General features: G+C 37.7%; 1 protein-coding gene across 3 annotated transcripts in view; it reads left to right on the forward strand.

Moving 5' to 3' along the window:
• Positions 1-12,338, forward strand: part of CARMIL1 (capping protein regulator and myosin 1 linker 1) — a 192,961-nt gene that overhangs the window by 102,510 nt on the left and 78,113 nt on the right. For all 3 annotated transcript variants that reach the window (XM_040076283.2, XM_040076419.2, XM_058419311.1), the window contains 5 exons: positions 1,953-2,047; positions 5,884-5,970; positions 9,644-9,747; positions 11,691-11,768; positions 11,884-11,960. In XM_040076283.2, the coding sequence (XP_039932217.1) occupies positions 1,953-2,047; positions 5,884-5,970; positions 9,644-9,747; positions 11,691-11,768; positions 11,884-11,960 (441 nt within the window). The remainder of the gene's footprint in view (positions 1-1,952; positions 2,048-5,883; positions 5,971-9,643; positions 9,748-11,690; positions 11,769-11,883; positions 11,961-12,338) is intronic.

Consider the following 12,338-nt stretch of genomic DNA (forward strand, 5'->3'; position numbering starts at 1 on the left):
CCAAAGTGAGCCTTGGAGCCCTGTGAGCCCGTTAAAGATAATCCAGCGCTTTCTGGTGGAAGTGGGTTTGCTGTGCCTTTGCTAAGTAGCTCACACTCACTTTAGTTGTCCAAAACGTTCTGGTAATCCTGCCTATATTGTTGGCAAAAGCTGGAGCAGAGTTTGTAAACGAGCCTGGAGATTTATGCAGAGTGTTGTAATGACAAGAATCTGTTAGGGATAAAGGAAGAGGAGGAAACTCCTCAATCTCAAGAGGAAAGGGTTTGTTGCTTTTTAACTCAAAACCTCATTTTTCTTGGCTGGACATAAGGAGCTTGATTCAGTTGCCTAAGGGCAGGCATCTAGCACCATTTCAAATGCTGGAGGATTTCCAGAGTGTTTGCAAATGTCACTGAGGACCTACAGGGGATCCTTAGTCTTCTGCAGCAGCAGCTGGTAGCAGAGCAGGAGACCCTGTCAGGTGGCAAAGTTTCAAGTCCAGAAGTTGTTTTTGTTGAGTGTTTGTATTCACATGCTGCTTGTATTTTAGGATGAGAATATGTTTTTCCTAAAGGCAGCCCTTCATCATGCATCTGCAGTGCTGCAACCAGTTCTAGCCCAAGAAGGACCTAGGGTTTCAAAGGGAAACTAAACTTCCCTGTAGCACCTCTGTACTCCAGTAACTTTTGCAACTGCAGATGACCAAAAGCTATTGAGGCGATTGCTGTTCAGTCTCCTTTCTTTTCCAAATACTAGAAGAGAATGCTATCTCCACCATGGTTCTCAGCACAGAGTTTGACAGTGGGCAGGATCTGTTCCAAGGAAAGAGGGCAGTGTTAATTAGCATTTTGGTAGCTCTCCACCACTGGCCTACAGGAGGAGAAATAATGTACTTTAAGGACAGAAAGGAAGAGGGAAATTCAAGGCATAGTTTTGCTTTCTGTCTTTGTGTCTTACTTAGGTGAAGAACACAGAAGTTACAGCCTCACTTTATCAAAAGCCCGCAGCAGGTCTAGTCCCTTATCCCATCACAGCTTCTCAGCTGGTATGAGAACAGGTTTGAGGATTTGTCTTAGAGCTGATAAGACAGCAGCCTTCTGACTTCATGCAAGGAATGTGTCTCCACCGGAGTATGACAGTGTGGTGTGCAAGCAAACTCAGACTAGCATTCCACTTAGTGCTGTGGGTGGCGGCAGCGCAGCTGCAGCAACGCTCCTTCAGTTGGGGCAGTGCTCCCTTGCCTCTCAAGTGGCTTTGGAACAGAGGTCATGCTACTGCATCTACCTAGCACAGTTGGTTATGGTTGCTTCAAAGCTCTCTGTGCTACCTGGCCTGGCTGTTGTCAGCGTTCCAGAACTGATAGAGTCTGCATCTCTTTTGGATCCATTGCTGGGACCGTGATCAGCCAGGCATGCCCTTTGATGCTTCTCACTTTAAAAGGAAGCAAAAGACCAGCTCATCAGTGTGCTGCTGTTCTTTGAGAGAGCTACTCCTGCTGCTTTATAAGGTTAGAAATACTTCTGGATATGCTGCAAAGCCCATCTGAGTGACTATTGGCAGAAGGCTGCTGCAAGTGAGCAGGATGGCTTGTGAGTGAAGGAGGTGGTGGTGTGCAAGCTGATGTGTATCTCTAAATCCTGTGGCATACAGACAGATGGAAGATGTGGTCAAGTTTTGAGTTATACTGTGTAACTCCTATTTTATACCTTCAGATCTCTGTCAAAAGCATTTTAGGATTTGATTGTATACTCTTCAGTCTCTTAGGTCACAGAATAAATAAATAATGAAGTAACTCCCTGTGAAAGATAGCAAATTAGCCAGATAAGCATTGTTTAGAACCATGAGGAGACAGTGCTCTGCAGTAGCAAAGGCCACTTTTGTCTAGTAATCCCTTGATGCTTTTAAGCCTTTGAATGTGCTGTTGACAGAGGAGATAACATGATTCCTTCTCCCTCTCTTTTTTTTTGTTGCAGGGATTTTGCACAGAAACTAGCCAGTGCCCTAGCCCATAATCCCAACTCAGGACTCCATACGATCAACCTTGCTAGCAATCCACTTGAAGATAGAGGTACTGAAACATTTACCTTTGTCTCTTTCTATAAATATAATAGGAGGATTATTGCTGCTCCGTTCAGCTTTGCCTGAAAAATAGGTTATTGCTCTGTGTGTAATACTACTGTAAATTTCTGTTCACAAACAGACTGAGAATTGCCATTCTTCTTGACTTATGCATATCCATTGGGGTGTTGAGAAATATTTAAATGTCTTAAACCAGCCCTGGATTTTAAAGGAAGATAGAACACAGTGATTGTTTAGGACTAGAGGGTTAAAAAACAAACAAACAAAAAAACAACAAAAAAACCCCCAACCACCTGTAGTTTTTAAGAGGTGTGTGTTTTCGAAAGCGGTATAATCAGTTGGAAGATGAAGCACAAGACAACTTTGTTTCTTGGGTTATATTTTCTGATGGTTTTGTTTCTATGTCAGTTGTAATGCCATGTTTCTTTTCAGTACAAAAATTACCCTTTTTTCTCAGCTCTGTGCTAGACTGCCCTGATGTTCAATAATACAGGCATATCTGGCTTTGCTGTGGAGCAAGGTGCTGTTAACTCCACAAGATGGAAAATCAAGCTGAACAGCTCAGCTCTTCTCAGACTAGGCACTGCTAGGCACGATTTCAGTACATATCAAGTCATTCCTCTCTCTTGTCTACTCTTTTTTCACCCAAGAGGCATTTATTTTTAAAATAAGGTTACATTCTTTCATTCTGGGGTTGACCCTTCAGCGCTGCCCATGTGAGATTTCCATTTGCTTCACTTAATGCATTCCAAGCACACGGTGTCCTGGGATCAGACTATCTTGTGCTCCTGTTGGGCTAGAAGAAAATAAGAATTTTTACACAGTGAACGTTTCCTTGTTTTATTTGGTTTGTTTGGGGGAAATTTTCTATTCTCTTAGCTGTCACAGTTCAAAATAGAAAAGCTGTTCATTCTGATTACGAACCTGATGGACTCAGAATGTTGTTAACACAGAATTTTGTAGGTGTCTCTTCTTTCTTCCTGGTTCAGTAAGGAGAAAAATAGCTGGGAAAGGTGTTGTGGGTTGTGTCTATCACTTTTCTTTTGACTGGAAGCAAGTATGATAATGTTTTTGTTTTTAACCTGTTCTGAGTAGTTTTTTATTTGAAATTGTTCACATGAATTGCTTTAACTCTTCTGATTACCTCTTGCCTGCTGATTATTGCTTGTCCTTCTTAAGAATTCTTATCACATGAAAGTCTGTGCTTTGCTGAAGAACATTATTGTTACGATGTGCCCTAGGCCTACTGCATTTTACAGAAATTTCTGTTGAAAGCTGCTACATTGTTGATTCTGCTTTTGAAGAAGTGTTTTTAGGTTGTGTTATTTGAAAGGGCTTTTTTTCTTGGAAGCAAAACAATTGACCAAACATCGGATACTCTACAGTGCAGGAGATCTTTTTTTTCATTTTCTTAAACATATCCATGGGGTGCTTCCTTTGCAACAAACCTATACAGTCAAGCCATTCCACAGTATCCACACAGAAGACAAAAATTAAATACAGAAACTACAGCTAGGAGAAATTAGTAAGGTTTTTTCATTATCTCAGCCTCTCCTATCAAATATGCAATTAAGATTTGACCTTTCATTAGAATTAGATAGATTTTAGAGTACTTAGAAATTAATATAATTGCAATGTGCAAATATTGCAGCTTTTCAGTTCAAGAAAATTCCCTGGGTGCAAGGTAGATTTGGCTTTGGTAAACTGGAGAGGCAGAAAGGATTTCGCAAGTAAAAGTGGAGATTCATATAAACATATGGATTTTTGAAAAACCACCTGCAGGAACTGGAACTAGATTATTTTGCAGTTATAAGGGAAGTGAGTTTGTTTTCAAGAACATTTTGTACCCTGTATGAGCATAAACATACCTTAAGCTGTTATATATTGTTGAGTACCAGTGAGTGAAGGCATGATATTATTATATATTAATGCAACTGTCTGTATTCCAACAGCATGGGAAGTGTGTTTAATTGACCTAAAGCATAGGACCTTTCTTCAGTTCAAATGTAGTGCACTATTTATATGCAGTGATTTTTTTATTGAGACCAGTCTCATAATTTGTGTTTGGCTGTCCTTTATGGTAATGTCAATATTTGTGAGACCAACACCTGGAAAGTTTGTTATCAATCTTGTCTGTAAAAATCTAGCCACACTGAAGTGATGGCAGTTTTGCTTTTGGCTCTACTAGGGTCAGAATTTAATCTCATATTTTGTTAAAAATAATGCACAACAAACGTACTGAAGCCTAGTAGTACTCAAATTCCAAACTGTGTGCCTGGATATAGCTGACTCCATTTCTGCCCTGTGAACTTTCATCTCTGTTATGCCATTAGCAAAAATGAGTGACTTAAAAGGTGTTCAAGGGCCAGAGTCACCAGCAGCACACTTCTTTTCTGCACCTGATTCCTGTATCTTATAACTATAACTTAACCCCCGTGCTAAGAAGATGTGAAAATTGTTCAGCTTGGCTAGAATGATAATTAGTCTGCAGATTGTTTGCTAAATGCAGAGATGGAGAGGTAAAACTATTTGCTGCATGTCTTAGTCAAAATGCTTAACAGCAAAAATTACATTTGTTGTATCCTTAGTGATACTGATTGTCCCTATAGATCTATGAAAGAAAATCCTGTTAGTATGGTTTGATTCATTCTTGCTGAAAATTGGTGAAGGTATCTGGTTACCATTGTGCTCTACAATAAATGAATCCAAGGTATCATGGGTCTAATGTTTCAGGAATATAAATATAAATAAAATAAAAATTAAATTTAAAAAAAGAGTATTGTTTTGAGTTGCGTGGGTGTTGCACGCAACATACTTTTACAGAGAGCATTAAAACAAAACCCTACCACAGTACCTGCAAGGTAGCTGCCTCCTTCATGATCAATGATAAGTAAACCAGAATAAAAACAGAGTAAATGTAGGTATGTGACCTACAGTTTCACAGACTTTTTCATGTCTGTGTGTGTGGAAGGGTATCAGCTTTTTAATTCACTGTTTTCAATCAAATAAAAGGTTTTACCCTCTTTCTCTGTGCCCTTTTCTCTCCAAGTGAATTGCTCTAGATGACTGTATTTCACACCTCAGGTTAAGCCTGGAGTTTTTATGTTGATTTATTCCTGTAATAAATACTTCACGGCTTAGTTGCATTGTTATTTAGGATGTGTCCTCTTAATCAAATTTCAATCTTTTGCTTAAAATGGACCATGAAATTTGTGCAGTGGGAAACTTGGACACACTGGGTAAAAGATTTAATGAAAAGTGCCTTCTTACGGTTTTCTTCTTTTGTTGAATTTGTGCTGAGGTAGTCTAGTCTCTGTCAGCACCTTAATAGGTTTTTACTGTTTATGATTGCAAGCAGTTCTGGAATTTCCAAGCTTGTGTCTTGGCTGGTAGCCTGCAGGCTGCTTTATTTTAAAAGAAAATAAATATAGTTTGAAGTTTTGTGTGAAACAGCGTTGTTGGGTTTTAGTTCACACCTAGATTTTTAAATTAGTTGTTTTTCTTAAACATAAAGCTTCCAGATTTTCCAAGTGCCGTCTGCTTGGTGTGTGTAATAGCTTCCCTTTGACTCCTTCTCAAAAATATATGTGTATTATAAAGTTTTAAAACTCATTAAGGAGGACTACTGATGGTTAAAAACAAAGTTTCCTACCTGTTCAGTGGTTAGCAAAGCAGGGATCTTGATTACATCAGTAAAAGGTTCATAAATTGACAGAGCCCACCTTGCACAGTGAGTGCAGTTTGTCCCTCCTGAGATTTGCTGGGAAAACCTGAGGTCACAGAGCTCACCTGAAAACATCCATGTTGTCTTTGCTCCCCCAACAGGTGTGTCATCTTTGAGCATCCAGTTTGCCAAACTTCCAAAGGGACTGAAGCATTTAAATTTATCTAAAACCTCCTTGTCACCTAAAGGTATGTCTTATAAATATGCCCCTTTTTCTTTTCTAAACCTTTCAGATTTACATGCAAAAAATACTTTTTCTTACCAGATTGTAAAAGAATTAATTTTGTAAATGATTTAGATGTATTTTCTCAACAGCGCGGCTGCTTTTTCTGCAACACTGGGTTGCTGAACCGTGAGCTGGGTTCTGAGTACCCTTCAGCACTTTGATAAACTCAGACTTGCTTCTGTAAAGGTTAAAATTGAACCTGTACTATAAAGGAAGACTGAAATTGGGATTGACATGAAAGATATGTATCATATGTGCTTCAACAAAATGTCTGAAGCAAAAATGTGTAGGGAAATTTCCAAATGTTTTGTACACAGTTATTCTATTAAACCAAGCATTGTAACAATGGCTGGTGAGCGACTTGCTCTGACTAAAGACTCCTTTGTTTTATAATTTACAAATTTCTGATTTGATATTGTCATTGAAATGGTTGTGTATTTTAAAAGTGATAACAGCAGTGAAACACAAGTCAGAAGCTTCCAGGATTTTTTGCATTTTTGTTTTACAAATAGCAGAAGCAGTGACCTCTTACCCAGATTGCACAAACCCTGGGTCTCCTGTATGGGTAATGGGTGTTCAAAATAGAAAAACCACACTGGCATTATTGCTGCTTTTTTTTTTTTGTAGATGTTGATGACCTGGAAAAGATGACTGAGTTAACAGAACAAAGGACATTAGCTGATAACAGATAGAAACCATGCCCTTTTATCCTGTTCATTATCGCTCTGTGAAGTGCAGATTCTGTATTCTCCTTAGCTTCAAGGATTGACCTGGGGAAATATGGGTGGGGTAAAGGACTTTTTATTGTTTAATTATGAGTGCCTATGGCTCTTACTATGTTTAAGTAAACAGTAAATCCTAGGGTGAATTTATTAAATAATGATTTTTACTAAAAATACTTTAATTAAACTCTGGTGTTGCAGTTTTCTACTGCTAACTCAATTTTTGGTGACGATTAAGAATCTTGACTAACGTAACATGTACTCTTGAAATGAGACACTTGTGAATTTAACAGAAATTTATGCAGTTCTGGTATGTTCATTCATTCTCTACTTTTCCTCATGAGAGCTGAATTTTTTCAGCAAGTGATTGCGAAGTTTGAGTCAAGAGAACACTCTAGCAACATTTCTTTCTTCATAAAGAAAAAATTCCAGCTTGATGAAGTTCACCCACACAACTCTTGTCAGTGAAAGGGAATTCTGAGGTTATTAAAATAATCTGAAGGTTTTTAACATACTTTTTAAAGATGATCTTTAAGCAAGAGCTGAAAATATTTTCCGGTACATCTAATACTGCTGACTTTCAGGGTAACATGTTACCATTAATGCTGTCCCATGGCAGCTCCTCTGTATTTCTTAAAAATAGTATATGCCATGTCTTAAAATGGGAATTCTTACCACCCTCGGGACCTGAAGCAACTCAGGTTGCTGCAAAGCTGTCAGTTTCTCTCTAACCTAAGACAGTAATGATTGGATTTTAACTTGAGAGACTGAGAGACTTGAGCTTCTAATACTTTCTGTGGAGAAAGTCTAAAAGAGTCCTTGGATCTTGGATTCAGTAGACTCCAAAGTGCAGGTATTTTTTTCCTTCAACCTTTTTTTACATTGATTTTTTATTTATTTATTATTTTTAGGCTTTTCCGAAATTCAGAACAATCCCTCGCAGGTTTTGACCTTATTTTAAAAGTGCTTTTTATTTGAGATAAGTTTCTAAGATTGACAAGTGAAATTCAGGTGGTAACTTCCCAGCTGATCTTTCTTCAAATATTGTATCTCAAAGTTCCTGAGAGCTATTAACAGTCTGAGCCTCCTGAGAGTGGTAAAAGAGCATAAAAGATTGTCTGCAAATGAAAGTGAGATTACTGTCAGAATATAGCATGAGGTAGTGTGAAGTTCAAATATAAATTTATTGATTTGAAGATTCTGGTTAAATGGAAAATTCTAGTATACTCATTCAAAGATAAAGCTTGCTTTTTTGAGCCCAGGCCAAAGGCTAATTAAAAAAATCCCTCATTCACATTGTTTGCCTTCACGGATGCGACTGATTTTTGAGCAGTTGACCCTTTTTAAGCATGAAACAAGCAGCAACATTATGAATTGTTTGATAGCTCTCCTTCTCCCTCAAACACAGACACTGCTTCTGAATTCCCAGAATTGGTTCTTGGTTGTACATGCTGAATTACTAATTGTTTAACCCTGCTGGAACCCCAGCTTATAACTAGGTGCCATCAAGCAACCAGGACAAAATTGCATTTCATCCTTCTTCTTCTTGTTTGTAAACGTGTTGAGAAGGCTCACCAAAGTGCATCCAAAGTTTTATCAATCCAAAGCTAATATCAAGCATTTAAACAGAGCTTTTAGATCTTTCAAAGTTTCACAAAGTATTACTTTGCAGTTTACCTTAGCAATAGGGTGTAGATTCAACAACACCATCTCAAGCTAAAAGAATAATTACACTAAGCAGAAAATATTTGAGACTTGACAAAGGTGTTGCTGTGCTTTAATACTTTCCAGTTTCAAAAGCCTCCTGAAACCAGGAGCCATACTACTAATATGGGAGACTTTCTTAATATTTGAAAGCTCAGGAAATTAAAGCACTGACATCTGTGTTTTTGTCTCCAGAAAGAGCTTGCTAGCTGTTTCTTCCACATCTTCACCGGCAAATCAGTTTCATAATAGTTCTTAAGTGAAGACTGGACATATTTCATCTATTGAATGCCCATCCAATTTCACTGACCAGCTATGAGAAATTGTTGAATGTTTTGTAGTAGATCACTTGCCTTCTTTATAGCTTTGGCCAAGCACTTAGAAAAAAAACTGCTGCGTCAACTAAAGGACACAGTGATGCTTATGCATGTAAGAAACACATGCATGTAGTGCTTAAAAGGCAACAAGGACAATCTACAATGAATTGAGAAGCTGATGATAAGCTGCAGAGCCCTCAGATAAAAGTTAGATTTGAAGGGATCAGAAATAGCCGTGTCCTAATTTGTATTTTGAAAAGCTGAGAAGTTTCAGTGGAAGAAAGCCCTGACTGGTTTGTTCCCAATATGAGCTTTTTAATTTTGATGTGAAAAATATGTTTTTGTTCTGATAAGCAACTGAGAGTCTTTATGCATCTCTTGGTACTTTTAATTAACTATTTTTCTGAAATTACAAGCAAATACATTAATTGAAATATTTTTAATTTCTAGGTCTCGTCAGTTGCTTTTGAAGTTCCGGCAATTATAATTGTTAATGTACTTGGTCTTCCACAGATGCTTTCATCTCCTTCTACAGATAGTTTTATCTAAATATTGTTGTTTGTAGAAAGACGCTGGCTTAAAATTATAGAGTAAACCGCGGTTTTAAAATCTGTTTGAAAATATCCGGGATACATCCCGGATTTGGGATGTATAACCCTCTGTGGCTCCATCGGGGAAGTTGGGAGAGCGTGGTGCGGGTGGAACTCATGCTGTGTCAGGGACAGGTCTCATACCTGCCCGGTGATCTGTATTCCTCAGCTGCAGCACAGTGATGGCCATAGGAAGTCATTCAGCATTGGTGTGTGTGTGCACTGAAACTGCTCACTTGCAGGCTCTGGGCCAGTTTTTGTGTAGAGACAGCTCATCTGAGTTGTGACCTCTTTTTTGGCAGGGGTGAACAGCCTTTCCCAGTCACTGAGTGCCAACTCGCTGATCGCCAACACGCTCGTCTATCTTGACCTCTCAGGGAACGCGCTCCGCGGAGATGATCTCTCAGTAAGCGCTTTCTTCTCCCTGGGGAGAAAATGAATGGGTGTTTTAATTAACCGCTGAGAGAAAGGCAAAAGCCTTTTAGTTTAGATCCTTTTAGGCCTTTATTTCTGTACAGTTTTAGTAGGGATAGAAAATCACAATTTTATTTCTACTCTTTATATAAAGTCAGAGAAATGCTCCACACAGCTCAAAAAAAAAAAAAAAAAAAAAAAAAAAAAAAAAAAATCCACACAATTTTAGATCATGCCTTTAGTCTTTGGCTTCTACTGATCCATGAGAAAAGTGCAAGGGTACCACTTTCTTTCAGTGGACTTACCCTTCTCTTGGAGTTCTGTTTGAAAGTGACAAAATGCCATTAAAAAGCCCTCATCATTTTTTTAATGATAAGAGTATTACAAATTTTCTATTGGAAGGCTGGAAGCAAATTATTTCTTTTGACTTGTAAAGAGTTAATTTCTGTTTTTCAGTATTTTTGTTTGTATAAATAAATTTGTGCACTTCCTTGATGTGTGCTGTTGAACCCATGAGTCTTTGAAGAATTTTTTAGACTCCTTTGTTTAGTTTATCAATTGCCATGAAGGTGGAGCTCTATTTCCTCCATAATGAAATCCACTTACTTCTCAATTTGTATATATTCAACTTTTTGACTGTTACATTTGCATTTCTCTTTCACATCAAAATTTATCTGCATGTAACTGTCATGTTTTGAATTCTAAGTATTGAACATCTAGAAGATGCAAAACAACAGTCAACCAATGTCATAATTTAAAGTGCAGTCTGATATGACTTTACGACATTTTCACGTATCTTACTTGCAGATTCATCAGCATATTCAGAGAACTAGCCTTTTCAGACACAAGGTGAATGGGTCAGTGGGACAACAGGGTTTTAAAGTTAGCAAATTAATAGTTAAATGTGAGTAAAGACACACAGTGAATTACTCTGAGACAGTAAGGTAGTAAATAATGTAAAAACAAAAGGTAAAATAAAATGTAATAAATAAATCTTTGGCAGGCAGTGTTTAAAAAAACCTAAGGTCTACCTACAATATTTTAAGAGATAAATGCAGAAAATGAGGCTTTTCTTAGCCTGTCAGATGTATGGTTCAAAGATAGAGACTATTAATACTGAGGTCTCTTAATCTGTGGAATCAGTTTTCTAACAGGTGCAAGGAAATCCTGTTATTTCCGTTGGAAGGCATGGAAAATTTAAAGTGGGGACCTGTCTTGTAGGTATAGGGGCTAAATGACCTAATTTTTGGGAAGATGGATCTATTTTAGAAATGTTAAGCATGCACTGTTTGGCTGGATTTCATGTGGAGTTGAGCTTTCCAGTTTTCTGTGAATTAGGTCACACTTTTATCTTTCTGTGTTGCTCTCTGAGACTAAAAAAAGACCAAAATGAAACAGTGTATAGTAAGAAGTTTTACATATGATAACATCTACATGGCGTATTTTATACAGTATTAAAGGTGTTGATGTTAAAATCTTGTTACCTGTTCTGTATTGTCCCTTAAACCTGTAAAGTGCAGCTGATATTTAGAACTAACCATGGACTTAAGGTGCAAATTGGTTGCTTCGCTCATGCTTAAAGGGACTGGCTTTAACTTACAAACCAATTAGCCTTTCTAAAATGTAACAGCATTCTGAGTGGCATCACAAATCTTTGTTTAATTATCATCCTAATTAATTATCGTCTGCTGTGAAAGTTAAATGCAATAACTCAAGACCTGTGCTTTAAGAGAAATGTTGAGCAAGTGTAGTCTGAGCTCCATTTTACCACTATTTTTAAAGGAATGATAGCCTGCAAAAGTAAAACAGGTTTTATTGATAAGGTGAAGTTTCAGGTGTATATATGAGAGCCAAAAATGCAATGACGGGTAGTGGTCCAGTGTTGTCATAATATAGAAATTAACATCTGTAATTCTTTTTGTCCAATTATTATAGAGCCTGTACAATTTTTTGGCCCAGCCAAATGCCCTTGTTCACCTGGATTTATCCAACACGGAGTGTGCACTAGATATGGTAAAGACCATTTTTCTGGCTATTTCAATTCCAAGAAAACATTCCCTACCTTTTATCCCTAGGTACTTTTTTGGTTTAATATGAAGTAAAATCATTTGCCCTTATTTTGTACCAGGTGTGTGGAGCCCTCCTTCGTGGATGTCTTCAGCATCTAGCTGTTCTTAGCCTCTCAAGGACTCTGTTTTCTCACAGGTACAATTTATATGTCATTGCTCTCAACTCCTGCAGTATTTTGGGTTGTCATTTCTTGCACTCCTGTAGCACCCTTCATTTTAAGAATAAATCAAAGACTTTTTTTATAAAGCCTCAGCAGTCTCAGTGCTTGATGAAATAGGTACTATTTATTCTAAGCGAAATATTTTCTTTCCCTTTCTGCTCTTTGCTAAAGGTCTGTAAAGTAAGCAACCTTGTCTAATAAGTGTTTGTGCGATACTGATGCAGCAGAAAGTCTATATATATCTTTTGTCTCTAAAGGGCATAGCATCAGGCTTTGAAGTCTGACTGACTTGATTCCTCTCTCTATATGATTTTTAAAGTTTGTATTTTTCATGATTTGCTGATGGTTACAAA

This window comes from Hirundo rustica, chromosome 1, assembly GCF_015227805.2.
Source record: "Hirundo rustica isolate bHirRus1 chromosome 1, bHirRus1.pri.v3, whole genome shotgun sequence".
Lineage (NCBI taxonomy): Eukaryota > Metazoa > Chordata > Aves > Passeriformes > Hirundinidae > Hirundo > Hirundo rustica.